This window comes from Poecilia reticulata, linkage group LG23, assembly GCF_000633615.1.
Source record: "Poecilia reticulata strain Guanapo linkage group LG23, Guppy_female_1.0+MT, whole genome shotgun sequence".
Lineage (NCBI taxonomy): Eukaryota > Metazoa > Chordata > Actinopteri > Cyprinodontiformes > Poeciliidae > Poecilia > Poecilia reticulata.
In genome coordinates this window covers 16,040,202-16,063,151 of record NC_024353.1, presented here as the reverse complement: position 1 = coordinate 16,063,151, position 22,950 = coordinate 16,040,202, and the positions used below count along the sequence as shown (strand labels likewise).

The window sequence follows — 22,950 nt, the reverse complement described above, 5'->3', positions numbered from 1 at the left end:
TGAACAAAGAAGCAGAAGGGAGGAGATAAGAGAGAAAAAGGGACAGAAGAAAGGAAAGGAAAACGCAAAGACAGAGAATTAGGGAAGGGAATAAAAGAGTGAGGATGGAAGGACACAAGGAAGAAATTATTGAAGAAAGGATCTAATTGAGAAAGATGGACACAAGTGAGGATGTGAGGACATAAAGGAAAGACAACCTTTTGCCAAAGGAATAGTGCCAACAGTATTGTTATGATGGTTCATCAGACTGCAGCAGTACGCCAGCCGAGCCTCAGCTCTACATGAACGGTGTGAGGGTCACCTTCTCTGATGGCGGTGCAGGGAGCTCCTTCCTCGTGCTCCAGGCGGATCTCCTTCAGCGCCACCAGGTTGTCCGTCAGCTTACTGCGTCCCTTAAACACCGTGGCGTACGTCCCCTAAACATGACAGCAGGGTTTTAATGATTCCAGGGAACAAACGGTGACATGTGAGGTGTGCGTATGCTAGCACCTCTTCCTCTAATGCTACTTCAAGGTTTCCTCACCTCTCCAAGCTTGTCCAGCTTGATGTACGTCTCCAGCTTCCCAAAGCCAATTTCAGACTGGAGAGAACGACAAGAAAATGATTCATCAGGTGCTGAATGTGGCATTTTCAAAAAGAATTTAGCTACTGGTAGTTTCAACATACTGGTAATAGCCCCCAAGCTAACACTAGCCTGATGAAAAAATAAGCATTTTAGCTGGTTTCTGATTTATTAGCTATGTTTATCAGACTCAATGGAGTAATAATAACTAGAACATTTCAGAAGAAATTTAAACGGGGCCTGCGGTAGGGACCCAGCTTTCTGATGCTAAAAAGTAGCATCAATGCTAAAGTGAGCAACCATGCACTCAATAGCTTGTGGAGAGTCACAAGCATGTTGAGTGACAAGGACTTACTCGATTCAGTATGATAAAATTAGTGTGCAAGCTAAAATGAGCAAAAATGCTAATGTTAGCATAAATGCTAATTTCTTTAATTTCTTAACACCAAATTAATAAGTAATATTATTGTTTAAAAAACAAACTCTCTTGAAATACTGCTTAGACATAAGAGATTTGCACTAGGTAAATTTTGCAAAAGTAAAAATCGGACGTTTGCTTCGTGGCACTTGGTTACCAGAAAACGCACTCATCTCTTAGCAACAGATTAACAACAAACATTGCTATTGTTAAAAAAAAAACAAAAAAAACATGAGGTTTTTTCTGCACTTTTGAAATACTTCTTATTTTATACTACTTACTACTTAAGAATTGTGCATTTGGTGAATTTGGCAGAAAAGTGAAAATGTTTTTTTTTTTGTCATTGGTGGTGAATATAATATAAAACACATTTAACTCAAAGCAAAAACCTGATTTATACTTTGTGACAGTTCATTATCTAGTTCGCTGGCTAGTATTGGCTTATGCACTAATGTTTGCACACAGAGTGGAGTTGGTCAACATACTAGTGATAACTCACATCCGACTGGCAGTGTCAACATGCTAGTCACTCTACATGCTAGTGATTGCCTCCATGCTAACATTAGCCTGACAGATAAAATAAGCAATTTTGCTAATTCTTGAAATATTTGCTATGTTTATCATACTAAATAGAGTACGTCATTCTGGTGATGCCCCATATGCTACCTACCCCATTTAAGGTAACCTTAACATTTTGGCAAATATTAGCTTATACACTAATGTTAGAATACTGAGTGAAGTAAGTCACTGTTAGTCAACATACTAGTGATAACCCACATCCTACTGGCAATGTCAACATGCAAGTCGCAACTTGCATGTTGACATTGCAGAGAATGATGATGCTAACTGATTTATTGAGTCATTTATTGCTTCTTAATAAGTGCTGTCACATTTTTTATTAGCGAATCTGCAACAAAGCAATATGATCTCCCCCAGCAGAGTTTCATAATCTGATCTGATGGAAGTCGGAGGCGAGCGACTGGGACTCTTTGCCTCTCGCTGGGCCAGTTGCCGTGGAAACCAGCCCAGAGGGAACCTCTCTAATGAGCGTGCGAGTGCAGGGGGAGGAGGCTGGAACTGACCAGCGAGGCGCGGCGGGAGCGGCGGCTCAGCGGCTGGTCGAAGGGCGGACTGCTGAGCTGCAGCTTCTCCAGGTAGCCGTCTGGGATGCGGATGTCAGCAGGCAGCGACAGACGCTTGTTCAGGTCCTGAAAGCACAGGGGGTCAAATGTTTATACTTAAACATCAGTTCACTTCATGAGAACAGCAACGTCCATTTTCACAGATGTTTGCTGCTACAACATGATAGTTAAGGGGTGTGAATACTGCTAGGAGAAGATGGAACTCTGAGTCCACCCACACAACGTCTGAAATAACTCTCTCTACTTCCGATGACAGATGAGGTCCATCAGGTAAAAATACAGGACAGCTTGTGCTAGCATGACTGCTGCAGAAGCTTAAAAAGACTTACTTTATAATCACACACACACACACGCACACACCTTGTCATCTGAAGGCAGCAGGGCCGTTCCTGTCTAGAAGTTTCAGCTTCTCCTCAGGATCAAAGCTAAACACCAGGAGGCGTGACAACTAACAACTCAGAGAGAGAAAACTCTCTGAACGTCTCACCAGCAGAACCTGAGCTCTCTGAAACTGAGGCAACACTTTCATCTGGCTGAAGAATAATGACGCTCAGAATATTTGAAGTCCGGTCTATACAATTTATTACAGAAGTTTCCACCAACTTACTCACAGTTAAATAATAGGAAGATGTTTTGATCTGGCTTTATTTCTGTCATTACCAACTATTTTTGGACTCTGAATGTCTCCATGACAACCATTAAACCCCCATTCTACCAGCTGTTTAGTAGGTGTAGCAAGAAAAACAGCCTTTTCTGTTCCATCATCACAAATGTAATCAACAGACTAGGACTGGGTATTTTCTGAAAACAAACAAAGTCTACTTCATGTATGGGACATATTACTTATGGGTCAGGATTGCTGGTGGAAAGTTAAATTATACTTTAATGTGGTTAGTTCAAGTTAATTCATGATTTAACAAGGGATTGATTACTTTTCCTCATTGGGCCACGTTGGTTTGGAAAGATTTTTATGGTCTGAAGTAGACGGGCACAGATAAGAGTATTGGGGCTGATATATTAACATTTCGTTTTTGGCTCTTCAATATTTGAAGAAAAAAAAAAACATCCGCACTGCTGACTTCACCACTGCTTCTCTACTTCAATGAAACTACGCATAATGCTGCTCTGCATCACCATCAAATGACCAATCTCAAGAAAAAAAAGTTGTGAATTGCTGTTAATATCGGCCCAGTTCTATTTATCGGACCAATATCAATATGATTTAAAAAAAGACTAATATTTGGTGCTGATATATTTTGTATTCCTACTCTGAATCATGAAAGTTCAGTATAAAAAAGAAAATAAAAAAAAACAAGAACAGGAAATAAACTGCTCTATATTAACATCACATTTCTGATGTAGTCATTTTATGAGGCACAAATGAAGAAGTAAGAAATTAGCTTTTTGCAAATTAGTAAAATTGTTTTGGTTTAGTTTCTATATTTTTGAGTAAGGACAATAAGGACAAACTTTGTGTGTTCTGAACAAAATTACAAAACACTGTTTTTTTGTTACTTCCACATAACAGACCCAATGTGTTGCTGATTGTGTGTGTGTGTGTGTGTGTGGGGGGGGGGGGGGGGGGGGGGGGAGATCATTACCACATCCTTGAGTTCCTCTTCTGTTCTGCACCCAGCATTCAAAACAAGTGAAAAATAGGTCAGTGTGTAGTTGTGAGCGAGAACCCACATTAGCATCAGAGGTGCTGGGATTTGATTTGTTGTGTTCTCTTCTTGGCCAGCAGGGGGCAGTACGCCTCCAGGCTAAGTGGCTGCTGGAACACACACATTTCTGGTTTACCACCTCACCTGGTTGCTTTAATCACTAGAGAGGAACAACACACCAGCAGGCAGAGCAACGTAATGATGCTGAGGGTCAGCATGTGCGTTCATAAACCCAGAGAGGGTTTATTCAAGATGGGAGCTCTTCTTGTTCTTACAGCTGAGCTGGAAAAAAGACCATTCGTCATATCTGACACCTCTGGGTGGTTCTCTGGATTTTCTGCTTGATAAAAAAAACTCAAAACGTTACCGATTAGATCTAACATGGCTGAAGCTGACCACAGAAGTAAAATGGTCCGCGCTTGTTTCCAGCATCAGAGCTGATGACAGCCATGTGTTTAAACGCCCACTTGGTAGAAAAACAATTTTCCAGTCTGCTCTTGAGCTGTGACAGCTGACATGGAGAAAAATTATACAGTCTCTCTACCAGATCCTCCAAGGAGCATCGCAGATATCAGTATCCTCACATCCAAAGCCGAGGAGTCAGTTACCGGCCCTGTCTCCCTCTTAGCCCACTGCAGTGTGTGTGTGTGTGTGTGTGTGTGTGCGCATGTGTGTGTGTGACAGGGTCTCACCTCCATGGAGATCCGGCGGTGAACTCTGTTCCTCAGACAGACGCCCGTCGGGGACTGGACCTCGTCTGAAGATGTTCCTGAAGCCTGGTCACTTTCCCCGTCAGAACCCATCTTCAGGTTCTCATGGACGATGTCTGGATGGAGAAAAATAAACCAACCACACAGTTATTTAAAATAAAATTTATTGAGAGTCTCTTAGTATGAATCAGATCTGCTTCAGGTTGGGTGTTTTCACACATTGATAGTCTGGTAGACTCTGTTCAACTGAGGACTAAAAACCGGACCGTTGTTACATTTCCAGCTGCTGCAGTTCACTTTTACACTCATCTGTGTCAAATGAATCAAACCCTTTGAAAAACTTGTTTACCCTATAACCTGTGGGGGCGCTGCACCAGGAACCACTGAAGAAATCGACATAATGACGTGGACGCAACTCCCTTCTTCACAAAATGTAAACAAAAATGGAGTAGTGTCAGATTTTAGTGGTTGTAGGATTTCTCTTTCTGAAAGATCTCAAACCATTTGTCTTGCTAGCTCCAGACTTGCACATTTGTTTTGGTTGCATTTTCCCAGAATGCCCTGTGCTGCAGTCTACTTCCTGCTTTTGGAGTGGTCTTTGGTCAGGTTGGCATTCACACATACATTTAAACGGCACCAGAGTTTACTTCAACTGAACTGAGATTGAGGTTTGTAGGCAGATTGGTTTGCTTTTTTGGTCCACATCAGAGTTTCATTGTGCATTGAGACGTCCCCAAACAAACCGGACTTTCGAGGCAAACAGACTAGAGTGGGATTAAAGTGGACTAAACAGAGTGAATGCATCCTAAAACTCTGTGGTACTCCTGCACATCTACTGGTGGCTTTCATAAACTCAGGTTCTCCTCCAGCCTTGATTGACACAAAGTCAGTCGTTTTAAAAAATTGTTGCTCTGACTGCAGCTGAGCAAGTTTAGAGAATTAGCTTCTCTATTGCAGCTAATCCTGGCCTTTGAAGGTCCAAACATCACAGTATTATGTGGTGTTTGAGAGAAAGGACCTCTGAGTCATTTCCTTATTACACTTAAAGAAGGCAGTCATGGATATGCAAATCATTATCTTCATTAAGGAAGATCTTCTGATGCACAACACTCAGCACTGGCGTTCCCCAGGGGTGCGTTTTCGGCCCACTAATCTCTCTCTGCACAAATGACGAAACCTCAGGAGACCAGTCTGTGGAACTCCTTGAGTTTGCATATGACCCCAGCTATTAGTCTGATCCAGGACAGAGGTGAGTCTGCATACAGGTGGGAGGTGGATCAGCTGGTCCAGTGGTCTGATCAGAACCGCCTGGGAGCTCAGTCCAATAAAGACGGTTGACTTCTGGAAACACTCTGGAAGTCCTGGATCACTTCTGATTTCTAGAACTCTCCATTCAGGAGATGTTCAAGTCTAGGGTCAGGAAAAAAGTGTAGATGACCTCTCTGCAGACCCCGCACACCCTGGACACAAACCGTTTAAGCTCTCACTTTCAGCGACAGAGCACCATTTGCCTCAAGTTTTGCTGCAGTTTTTCTAAGGCTTTGCATTTAGTTAAAGAGAGATTTCATAGCAGGCGTTTTCCCACCTCAAACATTCACTCAATGCCTCGCTGTTCGACACAGTAACGTTTATCAAACGAACATGGAGCTGAAAGTCCTCCTTCCAGGGCTACGTCGAGAAACCACAGCCTGCTCCATTTCCTTCCAGGCAATAAAACTCCCACCACTACTGAAACCCAGCTGGAGAAAATGCGTGTATGTACAAGCCCCATGCCCACCCTCTCCTCCATTCACACACACGTATATATATACACAGTTAATGAGTGGCTATGGCTGAGCAGCTCTGTCATCAATGTGTCAGCGCCTCCAACCATGAAGTCTGTCATCAAACGTGATGCTCAGAGAAGGAATCAGATTTAAATGGGAGATTAAATTTTGAACATCTATATTATCATAGATTAAATATTAAAACTTCTGCCACCTCCCGCTATGATCAAAACATTTCTACCTTTTCCACTCCATTCCGCTGTTTCCTAAAAGAAAGTAGACGATGTACCACGACTGTTCGACGTAGTATATAATTGCCACTTTAGTTTGCTGAAATGACCTCCATTTAAAAAAATAAAATAAAAAAAATCAGTAAGAGGAAAAGGTCTGAATCAGACAATATTTCCATGCAGGGGTTTTGTTGAGTGTGCAGAGAAAGGTGTGGGAGGAGAGGAGCAGGAAAGGAGCCAAATAAGAGAATTTCCTGCTAGGTTTGCAATCAGAGCAGGAAAAAAATGGCTTTTGTTCCTTTATTCTCTTTTCTTTTGCCCATTTGATAAGTCATATTTAATCAGCTTTGTGCAAAAACCACAGAAACGCATGTGAACGTTTAGATTCTTCTATAAAATCAGTGAATCCATCAAGATACCACCAGTCATGATGATAAAAAAGTCAATAAAACACAATTGTGTTTTTTTTTAAACATGTAATGTTTTTTCTTGAATGGTTTGCTCAAAAATTTTTAAATACACCAATTAAAAACAATAAGGTTGGTATTTATCAGCTTTTTTTCTCATGCGTGTCACTATGTTTTGACTTTACTAAACCTAAACATGAGCAGAAGGAGAAAAGCAACTAACCTGAAAGAAAACACACACAGGATTCCTGTCCTCCACATTCTGAGGCATGCTTAAGTTATCGCCACCCAGCAACAGCATTTAAACATTTTGGATTTAATTTCACAATCCATGTGGGCAGATTTTTTTTTTTTTTTGTCATAGGGAACACATGTTTCCTTTTGAAAAATAACTGGAATACTGCAGGCGGGGCTTTACTAATGCTTCTTTTGTTTTCAGTTTTGGATCAGGTTTCATCGATAAAAAGCCCATTTCAGTCTCTTATTATTATTCCTAAATTATCATCAGGACAGTGTTTTTGGCATCGGAAAATCCCATCAGTCTCAATTTCTTTAATTGCTGAATCATTTTATTTATTTTCCCTTAATAAAATCATGTAGTTGTAGAACTTTAACTTTACCCTCAGAATTCTGACTTTTGAAAAAAAATAATAATTTGAAAACAGCTTTGTTTATTTACTCAGAAAATCTCAGTCTGACATTAAAACTTGTTTAATGATCTGAAACATGTGAATCTGACAAAAAAAGCAAACAGAAAAGCTTATTTTATAGATTATTTAGATAAGCCTGAGTAGTTTTTCTTCCTTCTAACTCAATAACAGAGTTGCCTTTATAATTCAAGCTTTATGTTTAAAATTAATCCGTTTTACTCAATAAGCTCTGCTCACCTATTGTTTCAAAAATCAATTCATAACTGTCAGAATTCCTGTATTTTTGCAACAATTTAATCCAACATCGAAAATCTAATGAACAAGACTGATTGCTGTTATTTTAGAAAAATGACTGATCAAAAATGGAAAATCAAACTTAAGAACATCTTTACTTTTTTGTTTGTTTTTTTTTCTTCCATATGTCTCTTCCAATCTTGTTTCCTCTTTGGTTTCGTCTCCTCTTCCTCCTGAGGTTTTCAGCAGGCAGCAGCTTATCTCAGCGCTGCTCTTTAACTCGTGTACATCTTCTCCAGATTCTTTTGCGTGATTTAATCTGTCCTACTTTCCTCGCCACTCAACCTTCATCTATTTTCGCATACCTCTCCGCCATCTCTTCCCTCCCAGAATTCCTCCTGTGTGAACAACCCAGACTTTCTGTTTTCATTCCATCAGCAGACTCCGTTAAAACATCCACACACCGCTCCTCCATTAACTTCATTGGTTTGGTTTTTATAATCAATTTCTCTCTCAACAAACTTTTGCTGAATTCACTTTGCAGCTGTTTTTACAGTGTTTCATCCTGAATATTTAAACACAACCTTTTTTTCCCCTTCTCATTCTGAAGCTCTGAAGCTTCCCCTCTCTCTGTTCCTCCTCATTAGCATGTCTGATAATGAACACAGAGTGCAGCAGCTAGATGTGGAACATCCACGTCCTACTTAGCTGTCCCCTTTTTACATCCAAGTCCCTCTAACTGGGACAGGGTCCAGTGTGGGGCTCAATGGGTCCTTGTAGCATTTCCGGGCCCAGAGAAGCGGACCATCTGTTGGACAGAACGGTTCTGACAATGCTGCTACAGCATTCAGGAAGGAAACATGTCCAGGTACAGATGACTGATTTATAGTAACATAGGAACATGAGGAGGATGATAACTGATGTCTAATGTATAGCTAGTTGGGAACATTGGCGTTTCTTTAACAAGCAGAGATTTAAACAAAAAACTATTAGCTGCTCTCTTTAAGAGGACAGAATCACTACAGAATCTCCGTGCTACTGCTGCAGCACAGCTACAGAACAGGAGGTTAGAAAAGGTGCAGTTTTCATATTTTTGAAGTTTGAGCATTATAAATTACAAATAACGCTCAATAATAAACGATCAAAGGAGTGGGTAGAAGAAGAAACTTAGGAAGTTAGAAAAGTAACAATTTAATTTAATCCAGGGTGTTTATATAGCACCCACCACTGCTGTTTAGCAATCAACAAAAAATGTCATCTCAAGGAACTTTAAATGAGCAAAGTCAATTCACTGCAAAGATTAATTGATTCATTACTTCAGGACCAACTCACATAATTCTACTTCATTCATGTTTCTGGATTTATTTTTCTAAACCTTCTTCTACCCTAGCTGCGTTTCTGTTGACCATATAAATGCACAATTTGACTTTTCAAAAATAAATTTGGTTAATAATAGTTTTTTGATAAAAAACTGTTGACACTAGAATGAGGTGTTTTTACACTGTATCAAAATTTGTTTATTTTGCAAAACTGCAATGGAAACACTTTTTCCGAATCACAGGAGTCACGTGATCAACAAACGGATGTTGCCACTGGCACAAACCACAAAGAAGACGGCGGCAGGGCGTGGTAGGAGGATGATTTTTAATGACTTGTGTCAACAAACTTATTCATGTGTGATTGTAATCACGTTTCTAATTTTATGGAAATACCGTAACTGCGAAATTGTGTTTGTTCGACATTAGCGTAATACTGACAAAATTTGTAATAGAAACGCCAGCTAGTGAAGATTTATTAGAGGTTAGGCTTAAAAAGTGGTGCGTTTATAATCTGGAAAAAGAAAAAAAATCTGATTTTGCTTTAGTTCCTAAACGGCCGTTCACCGCTCTGGGGGGATCAAGCTGGAAAATTAGCTGATTGTAGTCACTCTATGATTTCTTGCTGTGTTTCCAGTACATATGTAAGCAGAGAAACAATAGTGTGTTTGCACAGCAGAGGACCTTTAAATAATAACTTCATTACTGAGGCAACCTAAACTATTTATGAGAACATCAATGTAATTTCATTTCTGATAGCAACATGCATTTCTTTCACATATTGATTCTCTCTAGATTATCAAATTGAAACAAACTTCAGCTGCGTAAAAGCTTTAAACAAAAGCCACAAGGTAACCAAATTAACCTGTGATATGTTACAATATTTCACTGGTTTAGAACTGAAACAATGTAGCTGCTGCTCAGCAGTGTCAGGGATGGATCCTCTAAATTACCTCATAGCAATTCCTGAAAGTATCGAGGCAATACTGTCATCTGGGAGGAAGTTTGGGGCCACAATAAATGGGCATTACTGTTTACAGAGCTGCTAAAGGCAAAGCTGCTCTTCTAACAGCGCTCTGCGTTACAATCATTTTATCTCAGGTCTTTAAATAAAGCCGTTTACTTTGTGCTCTGAGTGACATCATACTTTGTTTATTTTATGTTATATTTAGAATTCCTAATTGCTAATTATTTTTACATATATTGTTTTTGTCAGTTTCTCATTTGTTTTATATTGGCTGCTCTACCAACTGCACTGACTGAACAAATTAAAGTTATGCTGTTTTTACATGTTTGACCAAGCTCGTGAAGTTGTTGGTGTGTTTTAGTGTGCTGTACTAGTGAAGAGTTATCAAACAAATTTGTATTTTATGTCTGTGTTTAAAAAAAAAGTTAAACATTTTATGTCAATTCAGCCGTTTTTCCTGTAAACCTCACATATCAGTATCGGTATTGAAGGGAAAAACGTGGGTCGGTGCATCCCTATTTCTAGTCTGATTATTTATCATACCATATAAGCATGTAAATAATAACATAAATGATAATTGGTTCTTATGTCCTGTGAATCATCTTAACGGCTGTGTCTTTGACACATTCTGTTGCCCGACTAAGCTGAGATGAATCAGCTCACGCAGGAAGCTGTGTCACGTTTGTCTGAGTCCCACATCCAGCAGCCCAGGCAGGAGGGTGGGGGAGGCCAGGGGGGTCACAGGGAAGCTGGCTCATGGGAATGACGGCGAGTCATTCTGTCGACTGTGTATCTGCATATGTGAGGAAGGACGGTGGAAATCTCAGCATCATGACACGCTTCCTGTTTGCTGCCGGATGCCATCTGCTCGTTTCCTTCCGTTCCTTCGTGTGTGTGTGTGTGTGTGTTTGTTGTGTTGGCGAGCCTCACCCAGGCGGCTGCCGTTGTTGCGGGGCATGGCCATGAAGGACCCCAGGCTCCCACCGATGACGCTGTGCGGCCGGCGGAGCGGCGGCTTCTTGAAGGAGCCGGTGTACTGGTGCAGGAAGGAGTGCATGCTGTGGGAGGTGGGGGGGCGGCCATTCCTCATGAAGGGCTCTGCAGCAGAAAAACAAGGGCGGCCGAGTTAAAATTGATGCAAGAAACGGGGGAAACAGACCTTCAGGTGGAAAAATGAAGCCACAGTCAAACTCTAGTCATCTCATAAATCCCAAAAGGAAAGGATTCATTCAAAACAACAAAATATTATATTCAATTTAAGCAAACATGTTTAAAACAGAAACCAATAACTAGCCTAAACTATAAAAAGCCACATAAGTATGTGTCAAATGAAAAGCTGCAAATGTTTTATTTTAAAAGTTTAATAAAGCAAGCAGGCAGCAATAATTTGTTTGTTACGGAGATACATTAACCGATAAACTGAACATTTGATCATAAAAATAAACTTGACTGTTTACAGATTAGATGTTTGTCCCAGTGCTGTACAATGACAAGCTAACCACTTCAGCATTTCCAGCCAAAACCAAGTTAAGCCAACAGTGGCTTCAATATTACATCACCTGGATAATGTTGCAAACATTTGACATAGATAACTGGTAACAGAAGTGCACAGCAAATTCTGCAGAATTAAATCAACACTATGCCGAGTCTATTTGGTCCTTATCAGAATTGGTGTTCATTTAACTCTTTCAGAGTTGTTTCTATACGAAACAGTTAAATTTTAACACTTGAAATAGTTATAACTACTCAAACTATTGTTGAAAAAACTTTATAAGTGTTCAATTAATACAGATTCTGAAAAGGACCAAACAGACTCGGCATAGTGTTGATTTAACTCTGCAGAATTTGTTGTGTGGCAGGCAGTGAGCCTTACAGTTCTGGCAATTAAAAAGAAAACATTAAGGAACACTTCATCATGCCAAACAGACCAAGGGTTTCAGTAACACACGATGCTACAAAGCAGGTTAGCTGCTTTTGTGTTTCAGATTTGAGCTTAGCCAATACCAAGTCAAGCTGACAATGCTACCAGATGTTTCTCAAATACGCCGCATTGGAAACCCTTAATGTTAAAAAAAAATATGTTAACAAAAGTAAGCAAGTATCTACCCAAGTCAATTGGCATTTAAAGAGACATCTAATACAGTGACTTTGACATGCCAAATATGTTTCACAGACTGTCGATAAAAACACAGAAGCAAATTTAGAAAAAGGGGTAAGCTGCTTTGGTGTTTACTCACTTTAGCAATGCTAACGCTAAGCTACACCAGTAGAGTTCTGGATCATGTTTACTTTCTTTACTCTGAAACCAAGGTAGCCACTGTAACGCCCAAAATAAGTCTCAACAAGGACTAAATGTGGTTTAGTCTTTGATGTTATCTTTATTAGCAGCAGTAGCTAGCAGCTGTCCTAATTGTTCTGCTACTTAAAAGAAAAGAAACCAATGAAGGGAACACTGGCAGAAAATATTCTAAGTTTGTTCATGAAAGGTAACTTGACTTTGTTTTCTACAAAAACAGGACAGCAAAAAATGCTTGTAGACTTGTTGTGAATCTTTGATGTTATTAACTATGTTCAGTAGCAGCTAGCTTGATGAAAAATAATCAACGAAACATAAAATATGCTAAACATGTCTTATATTTTTATTAAACATGAAATATGTTTAACAACCTGTTCATAAACAAAAATATTAACACCATGCTACCGTTGAAAAGCAAGCTGGCTCCTTATGCCAGACTTTAGCTAGGCTAATGCTGAGTTAACCCTGTAGCATCTGTATTCATTTGGAACTTCAACTACAAACTTTGGTAAGCAAATGACCCAGCCAGGTTTTCTCTCAAGATTGGATGAACCGGCAGTTTCAACACTAAAATTCATACATTTTGTTTCATTTTGACTTATAAAAGTAAGTCTCAAGTCTGCAGATTATCCATCTGCTCCCACAAACCATCTGCTCCACGTCTGCTCTTTAAAACTTTATGTTCAAAGTCTCTGTCATGTTCCTACAAGCTAACCTTACATTTAACGCCATGCTGCCTTCAGGGGCAAAAACACAGGGGAATTACAAGATGAATGCACCTCATTTCTAAAGGTGGCACAAATCTTAAAAGTGAGATTTTTTTTAATGGAATTTCTGGATTTCAGTGGAGTAACTGTTCAGGTTCACTCTACTCTTAAGTATGAATTTATGCGTTTCTGTCCTTTTAGATGGTTTGAAATCACTGGTGCCCTGTTGGTCAAACATTTTGCTTCTGCTCAGCACTTAAATGGAATAGTTTAGCCTCGTACTGCTTTATGCAGCCCAAAGACGTGAAGATTGTATGGATTGACCCCCAACACCTGCTAAAGTGCCTCTAATTCATGTGGCTTCACTAGCTACAGCTCATTCTTAAACTCCGTTATTAGTGAGTCATTCTGAGCAGAAAGCGACATGGAAAAGGCTGAAAAGGCAAATGTGCTGAAAAAAATGGATGCTCGTCCATTTATTCTGAAAGCTGTCGATAAGTGGCAATAGACTGCTTTCATGTGTCAGTCAATCCAACGGCTTCCTGGCTGTGTGTAGCTGTGGTACCAAGCAGGACGTTATATAACTGTAAAGATTGAATAAAAGCGGGTCTTTCTGAACAGTGGGTGTCTGTTCCCTACAGATTTGCTGCTTTTTGTTTGAGTGGGCAGGCAATACCAATGTCTTCAGTCTGCTATTCCGTCACCTTGGTGAGGTAAGGAGCAGAGCACAAAGATGTGAATCATGTTTTATGATATAGGACGAGGTCAGGGTTTGGCTACGTTTGAGTTCAAGTGAATCAGGAAGAAAGTAATAAAAGACAACATAACATTGTCGGAAATCTCAGATACAAGACTCCCTCTGTGTGTATGCGTGTGTGTGTGTGTGTGTCTTGGTGAAGTAGCTCCATTCTGTTACATAACTTGATGCAGAGCGACTCGGTGCAAGCCGCTGCAGCTGCAACTGACTCGCTCACAGAGCCATCTTTCTTAATTCATGGACATCAGCGCTTCATAATCTCACCACCCCTGAGTGCCGTCAAGACCCAGAAAGCTCAGCAGAGAGCTGTTAAATATCTGCTGCTGACAGACGTGTGGAGGGAGAAGCTTCACTGCCGCTCCTCAGGCAACAGTTCACTGCTCGCTTCTCCTCAAACCATGGATTTGTTTTTATTATACCAACAATTCTAAAGGGCTAAAGGAAATAATACCAACATGTGTTTTTATGTTGAGGGCAATAGTGCGATTGGACACTTGAAAGTTTGTTAAGAGATTTTTTGGCAGGTTATCAATTTTCAGAAAGAAAATGTGCTGCCCTTTCTTTGGTAGAAGCAGTCATTTGGAATCCAAAAGGACATTAAGGAATTGCAAAATGTGTTACTGTGACAGACCTGTTAGACGCAAGTATAGCTAAACCTGTCACAATAAGTGATAAATCAATTGCATGATGATTTCCATTTGGATAACAGCTGATAAAGAAATGCTCTCCTTTGATGTCGTTGGAAAGCTGCCATTTTGAGAAAACCTGCAAACATTAGTAGCTAGTTTGAACTATCCGACACTTTTGCCTGTTTTTTTTTCTGTCTAAGCTGATTGGTGTATTTTTCTGAAGCACAATTAAGATTACAGAGACTTCACAATCCATTCCAACTATTGTTATTTTGTCCGTTTATTTTGGATATTTAAAATGTTTTCCGGTCCCAGTGTTATATATTCGACAGAAATGTACGTTTTGCGATCTTTAAGTGGGTGCACTCAAATCGTTATGCCATTATATTAGTTTAAAATGGTCTCCAAATGACAATATTGGTGTCTATCGCAATAATTTCAGGCACAATTTATCTGACAGGATGGCAACTCAGCAAAACCTGCATCCCACTTTAGGGACCAGAGTAAACGAGGCTTTACAGTGGATTGTCATCAGGTTGTTACCGTTGTCCTTTGTCCCACCGTCCTCGATGGTCATCTGCTCGGCCAGTTCGGACAGAGATTCGTCGATGGTCAGACTGGGCCGGAGAGTTAACGACAGGCGCTTCTTTATCCTCTTCATCTTCTCCATAGCAGGGCAGTTCACAGCCTGTCGGACACACACATACACACACACACAGTCAGTTTAAAGTGAAGAAGTCCAGTATTTTAGGGTAGTTTTGCTGAATGATGCGATACGCCAGACGGGGGATTACACAAGCACTGGCACGGTCCAAAATATCCCCACTCATGAATAACGGAACGCTGCTTTTAATCCAATATTCATTCACTTTGCAAATGCCTGAACAGAGCATGAATAAAGCATGAAGACAGCATAAATAAAGGAGGTGCATCACAGCCTGCAACATAGTCGTTTTTCACCTACACACACGTTCACGTGGGTACGTTGGGAGAAATTAAGATCTGATGAGGAGGGGCTGGCAGACCCAGCACCAAGGGTGTGTATGTGTGTATGTGTGTGTGCGTTGTGTGCAGTCCTCCAGGTCACAGGAAACACCTTGCTCAATCTGCTCCGAGCCGGTCCCTGCTCATTGCGTCACCCTCTGTTATTGCAATAGTGTGTCTTTGCACGATTATTCCGTGTGTGTGCGTGTGTGTGGGTGAAAAGGGCATTCGAGCACGGCTCGAGGAAACGGGGTGAGGAAGCAGCAGCCGAAACGTCCCGCCAGTCCCTTCTAAGCTGCGATGAGAAGCTAGCCGCCCCTCCGCCGGTACCGTCCGCCTCCATCGGGCTCTGTCAAGGTTGTTAGCTCACCTTGTACAAAAGGGACACCATCTGTGAGTCAACACACACATACCTGCAACAATTTGTCATTGATGACAGAACATGGCGAGAAGCTCTTAATGAATCAGCATCACAAGCTCACCGTCTTAAGCCATCTTAGTTTTATTTTGTCTTGATATCTTATATCTTATATCTTGTCTTGACATAAAATAATAAAAATAATAATAATCTTCAGTGGTTAAAGACATATTTTAGGATACATCAAGTCTCCACCAGCTCCAGATCATCGATAAAACCAACCCATTTGCTCTATTTATCATGAATAGCTTCATTTATGTTATTTTACTCCTTGGTATGAACAGAACACCATCATCAGCAAATGTTTGATTCATTCAACAGAGGAAGTGCAGGGTTCCTACATGGTTTTTATGACCAAATTTCAGTTTCCCTGGTACCAAATCAAAGTTGTAGTTCTCCATCCATTTCTGAACCATTTTACTAGTATAAATATGAAGGTTTCTACAGTGGTCAGTTGTATGTATGAGCGTGTTATTTGTCCGTTGTATGCATGTCGCTCCCCTATGGAAACCCATTTCCAAAGTCTAAAGTCAAAGTCTAGGAGATAGAAAGTCACACTGTTTCTCAAATGGGGCTCGTCGTTGGAGAAACTAGTATCTCATAAAAAATCATGTCTTTGAATCGCACAATTATGACTTAGAAAGTTGAAATGATCATTTTGCCCAATATAACTTAAAGCCAACATTGTGACTTTATATCTCTTAATTATGACTTTGAATCTCATAATTATGTCTACAAGACAAAATTGGGTCTTCCTCCTGGGTTTTTATTTTTTCTATGACAGAAATGGGCTTCCATACTCCTCCCTCACTAAACAAATATTTTTTTCAACAAATTATGTAAATTGTGGCTTTAAATGTCATCAATCGCTGTTTTTATTTAGTGTATTTTTTTCCAAACCAAATATCCACGCATTACATTTTTGAGTTTTGTCAAATGAAGAAATTTTATTTATTGTAAGTTTTTTTTTTATTCTTTTGCAGGACTATCAATTAGTGTGAAAAGAGTTTTTATGATGAAATCTATGTCTAATACATTGCAGTGGATGTTGAAATCATGAACTATGCTGAAAGACACCTAGGGATTTCCTTTAAAGAGAAATACTGTAAAGTTAGGTTTTACATAACCACATGCAGAAATTTTTTTTTTAACCATTTCAATCTGTTGGAAAATATTGTGTTCATCTGAAGATTTATCCTCACCCTGTTTCCTAATGATTTTCACCATCCTACTCGACAACATGTGTTAGTGACCACTGCTCCAGAGGAAATGCATCATGCTGACCCTGGTGGCCCCATGTGATGATAACTTCCAAAAAGCTTTCCAGGGAGGGAAAACAAGAAAGTGAAATAGTTTAAAGAGGCTGAAAAGTGCAGCTTGTAAAGATGAGGAAAAAAAAGTAAAATAACTGCATCCGAAAAAAAAAAAACAAAAAAAAAACTCGCACAATCAAATTCTTCCCGCCCGCCTCCCACCCCGTGCGTACACACTCAGTCTATGAGATAAGCGCTCTTTGTCCCCTAAACACAGAAGTGTAACAGAGCCGGGTTTTATCTCTGCACCAAACCAAAACAAAGGGACTCATGTGACATGTGTGTGTGTGTGTGTGTGTATCAAAACTGGCACATATGAATGATGCATCTGCATGCAGGCAGGGAATTGATTTCAGCATGAAAAGGATCAGAAGCAACCCACCAGTGGAGGTAGAAGCGCTGAGGGGAACGCTGCCCCCCACCACCAACACACTTTCGCTTTTCATCATCAGCAGCATCTCCAGATATTCACACACACACACACACACACACACTCGTTTTGACCCACATTCCCAACATCCCCCATTCCTTTGGATGCCTCCCAAGTGCACCCCGGGTAGTCTGGAGGAGAGGACTTCAAAGGACGAGAAGGTGGGCCGAGGGTTGCCGGGGACGAGGTCTAATTACTCGCTTAATTATGATCCACTCTGCAATCTTTCTACCATGCCTTCGTCTCACCCCCTCCACTTTGTTTTGTAACTCCTAAAATCAGGGTGAGGTAATGAAATGGAAAATGTGGCTTTTTTAAATTCAATCCTGGAGATGAGGCTGAAAGTGACTGAGTAGGAGGAGGAAGAGTGTGAAAAGATGGGCGAAGAAGAACAGAGAGAGGGGGAGAAAGAGAAATAGAGAGAAAATGTGAGTTTATTTCAGAAAGCAGAGCCATAATGGAGTCTTTGTGTTTGGTTAAGAGCCATGAAATCAGCAGAGTGAGGGCAGGCATGTACAGTACTGCTGGGGGACGGGACATGCTCAGGCCCCAGCAGTCCGACTCCATGTTTAAAGAGATTTCAGGAGCTGAATTCTGCGTTTATGAGAAGTTTGGTTGAGAGACGGAAAATGACGGAAGTTCTGGCATTTAATGAATAAGAGGGGCGAAAAAAATCTGATGGACCTCAGTTAAAATCAGCCAACAACGCCAACTTCAGGTTGATTGGCTGGTCCAGATCTGTTGTTCAGATCAGGTTGTATTCATGCAGGTAGTTCCCTCTTCATTTATGAATCATCTACTATGAATCATTTCCCATAACATATGTAAGAAAATATCAGTAGCCATGGACTTTGGTACAATGGAAACGTACCTATGCAACGACCCAACTGACACAACAAGATGATGAAAGATATCGGGTTCATGGAAAAACTTCCCATTTTATATTTTATAGCTATAATTTGAATTGAAGTTGGCACTTTAGCACTAGGTAAAAACAGTATTAGTGAAGCACAACAGCATTAGCTAATGCTAAATACCATATTGGTATTGCGCTTTAGCATTAACTAATGCTCAATACTGTGTTGGTGTAGAGCTTTAGCATTAGTGGAACTAATGTTTATGACTAGTGCTTTAGGGCTAGCCAACCTTTTTTTTTTCATTTTGGGTTTTAAGCTATCCACCAAATGTCAGACCAGGTGCATGGTCTGACATTTCTGATTGTAGTTGATTTTCTTTCTATCAAATTAAATTGGTGTAAACTTCATTGTAATTTAATTTAAATGATCAAAAGGTGCTCAGGATTCCTGATAATGGTGCACAGATAAGTCGTCCCCAAGTTCCTTGATTTTGGGAGGCTGGCCATCGACTGATACTTGCATGCAAAACAAATCTTACCCTTATCTGCAAAGGTCTGAAATTCAGTCCCTTTTGCTCTGCTATGACAGAGGACTGACTGACAGACCCGTCCACCAGGTCACATATGTGGTTAACAACAGTCACCTTACTGTTGCCAAATTAACAACTTTGTTGCTATATTTAGCAGCTTTTCAGGCAAAGAAATCTGCGATTGGCCTAAGCATCGATGGGGTTCATAGAACTCATGGCACCATTTAAGGGGAAAGAAACAGGCTGGTTAAAAATACATGACTTCAACAAAGAAAAACACATCTGTTTTTGTGCTCAGTATACATTACAAAGATAATACGTTTGAGCAGATGCAGTTTTTCTCATCCTAAATCAGATGGACATGTCCCCTTTAAATAGCTCAGAGAGCTACAGATGTTTATTCTGACAGAATCAGAGCAGGAACAATGAACAGAGCGGAGTCGACCCGTCGCCAGCAACACCATCCCCTAGTATAAAGAAACCTAGCAGCTAACGATGTTAAGAACCGCTGCTTAAAATAGGCACTCATATGAGAATCACAACCGGTTTAAAATAGATGAAATCATCTCCATCTTTTAGAAGGACGAGACAAAACCGGGCCCAAGAGAAAAAATTATTTCACGTGTTAAAGAGACCCATTAATCAATGCCACGGTTTTATTCACGCTTACATTAGCCATGAGGCTATTCAGCCATTAAAACTTTTATGTCAGACTTGATTTGGATCAGTTTTGTTGCAACAACTATGTTTTTAAAGCCAGTTTACATAAAAGATGATTGGCTGTTTACATAAAAGATGATTGGCTGAACTCAAAAAGCAATCACACCACTCTGCTTAAATCCATCCATCCATTTCCTAACACCCTTGTCCCTTAGTGGGGTTGGGAGGTGCTGGTGCCGATATCCAGCTAACGTTCCGGGCGAGAGGCGGGGTCACCCTGGACAGGTCGCCAGTCTGTCACAGGGCAACACAGGACAAACAACCATGCACACACACACTCACACCTAGGGGCAATTTAGAGAGGCCAATTAACCTGACAGTCATGTTACTCCGCTTAAATATTTCTCCTAATATGAACTATTTACTAGAGGTCAGTTTGACATCAGTGACACCAGCCACCAAGCATCTGAGTTATGCAAATGTAGTTTATACATTTGTTTGATGTATAAACATCAAACAAATGTTTAATCATTAATATTAATAATATTATTAATAATAATAATAATAATAATAATAATAATAAAAAAGAAGTTATTCTTTCTTTTATTTATTTATTTCATTGAATTCTAGAACAAAAAGAGAATTGTCTTTCAATCTGTAAGACCACTTTTAGGAGTGCTAACTGTGCTAGGTTAGCATTAGCTAACCTCATGGTGGCAGCATGCTGGAGAAGCTCTGTTTTGCTACTTCTGATTTGTTCTGTTTATTGACTTTTGTTAATTTTCATCATCTCTGCTGGCCAGAATTTTTTTTTTCATGACAGTCTTCAGTTAGAGGCTTTTTCGGATTTATTGCAAGACTGGCTGCAATATGCAAAGTTCCTAATTTGCACTTTGAACATCTATTTGACTCGTTACTGTTTTGCATTACAATATATTTTTAAATGATTAAATATCTATTAATAACCGTTCTATTCTCTTGAGAGGGATAATAATAGCTGCATGTGAAAGACATAAGGTGTTGATGTGAAAAGATCGAGTAGGACAGACATTTTTCACATTGAACCATAGAACCACACCGATCCGGTCATATACGGGATCAAATATTTTTACATTTCTCCTGTTCCATCTACGGCTCACCTGATTCTCCACATTGGTTTCACAATATTTGCAAATTATGTAATCCTTCAAATGTCCACAAATCCTGACCGTTTCCTCCCACCCTCGCAGCCTGTTCACTGCCTACACTGTATGGAGAGCAGAACATCAACCCATGGAATCCAAGGGACCCAGCTGAAAAAGTAAAGCTCAGCTAAAAAAGAATTTACAGAAAAAAAACAAAACAACGGAACCCACATAGGTGGTGTAATAACAGCCAAGATAGCTGAGGGTGATGATGATGGTGCCTCAGGTTAACATCAGTCAGCCCTGTGATGTGATGATCACAGCGGTGCACACACACCCTGGAGTCTCCCTGCTATATGTTACAATCAAAGCACCACTACGTCCAACACAAAGACTTCAAACAGACTGCAGGGGTCTCACCTTCCTACAGCCTAACTGCTTTCTGCTTAGTGCAGCACAGGAAAAGTCTCAGAAAATGTCAATATAATTTCTCTGTTTCTCATTACAGAAACTAAGTAAATTAATTACATTGGTGTTTGTCTACAGAGTCCCATCTAAACACATGAAGATTATAATTTTAGTGACAGAATGTGCAACTTTTGCAAAGCACGGTGAAGGAATCCTGATCAACAGGCCTAAAATGGCAGCTGGATCTTTGCCGCCGTCTTCGGCCTCCGAGCGCCCATTCCATCCAAACCCAGCTGAGTACAGTCACAAGTACGTGTTTGTGCAAAGAACATGCACAAACAGAACATCAGTGCCACTGCCCAGCGCAGTGGGCGCTTTCCACTGAAAGACCCTTTGTTTGGGTCAGGAGGAAACCAAACGAGGAGCTGCAGCATGACTGAGCCAGAGGGGTGAGCTGGAATGACCCCCACAGAAAGCCTGATGTGCTCACATCGATAGGAAAACCTCCAGTGAGACAAAGGGTGAAAACGTGTCTGTGGGTGAGAACGCGAGGGAGGAGAGGAAGAAGAAGAAACGAGCAGTGTGAAAATGTCCGAGGAGAGAGTTCTGGACAAGAAGTGAAAGTGAACGAAACAAAGTTTTTACATTATAAGCAGCAGAATCGAGCACGTGTCGGGTTATCCTGCTGACGTGATGATCAATCAGGACGCCTCAGCTTGTTGAGAAAACTAACAATGAAAAAAATAAAACCAACTCCCATGTAACGAATATGTTTGTTAAGCTTTGCAGGTGTGTAATAACCTCTTCATATCTGCCTTACTTTTCGGTAGCGTTGGTATAGCTCATCATGATGCCACTGATTTTTTTTCCTGCAGCTCTCACACTTTTTATTCTGCACATGTGCATCACTGCAACAGTATTTACATAACCACTTCCCAAATAGTGCATAGAGAACCAATAAAAACTTGATCTCATGCAACGTTATGCAAACACTGTCTGCGCTGATGAAGATTTATTAAAGTGAAACTGACAGCATGACCTACTTTCTGATTAACTTAACTAATAATTATAGCTTTGAAATTCATTTCCAATTAGGCCAACATATATATGTGGTGGTAAGGTTATTGCAAAACTAAAACCCCAACCTGACTAAGGGTCGGTGCTTATGAAAAATATGTTATGAGAAGAATTTTGATTTATCGTTGTCACAATAGATTTCAGTTCATGTTTATACTGACTAAAATATTAGTTTTAATATTTCCTCCCTTATTTCTTAATCCCAATTTGCATCATTATTCACAGTTGTACTGACAAATATTGTGATAAAATCCTAAGTTCATATTGCCCACTGCTTGTCCTGACAGTGATGAACATACAGACAAACTTGATGTTCCACAATTCTTCACTTTTGCTTCCACATGACAGGCTTTTCAATAAACCAACTAAATGGCATAATGGGAAGAAACTAAGGTGATGGCAAGATTTTTTAGATTTAGAATTATAAATCTGAGATGACCAATTGTAGTCCAAACTCATAACACAGCTAAGCAGGTCACCAACACAAAGGATTCTAAAACTTCACATAAATGTGACGAACTGCATCACTATCTCTCATTATGGAAGTGTAATTTGCAGGAAGGATAGACTCCTAGTTGTTATAAACACTGGTGCCAAGTCTTGAAGTTGTTGTTGGAACACAGAGGAAGACATTGAAATAAAAAAAAGAAAAAAGGACCAATGTGAACGACGGTTTTCCAGAAAACCGAGTTTAA

The 22,950-nt window shown here is 40.1% G+C and overlaps 1 protein-coding gene across 2 annotated transcripts in view; it reads right to left on the bottom strand.

The window, feature by feature from the left end:
• Nucleotides 1-22,950, bottom strand: part of cdk17 (cyclin dependent kinase 17) — a 41,399-nt gene that overhangs the window by 7,002 nt on the left and 11,447 nt on the right. The window contains exons 2-7 of one of the 2 annotated variants that reach the window (XM_008401462.2): nt 14,999-15,143; nt 10,997-11,164; nt 4,479-4,612; nt 2,063-2,188; nt 524-580; nt 302-416 (exon numbers count right to left, since the gene is read on the bottom strand). In XM_008401462.2, coding sequence (XP_008399684.1) covers nt 302-416; nt 524-580; nt 2,063-2,188; nt 4,479-4,612; nt 10,997-11,164; nt 14,999-15,125 — 727 coding nt within the window. In that variant the 5' untranslated portion in view covers nt 15,126-15,143. Of the gene's footprint in view, nt 1-301; nt 417-523; nt 581-2,062; nt 2,189-4,478; nt 4,613-7,122; nt 7,234-10,996; nt 11,165-14,998; nt 15,144-22,950 lie in introns of those variants that run through there. The other variant, XM_008401463.2, reaches the window with a different exon arrangement.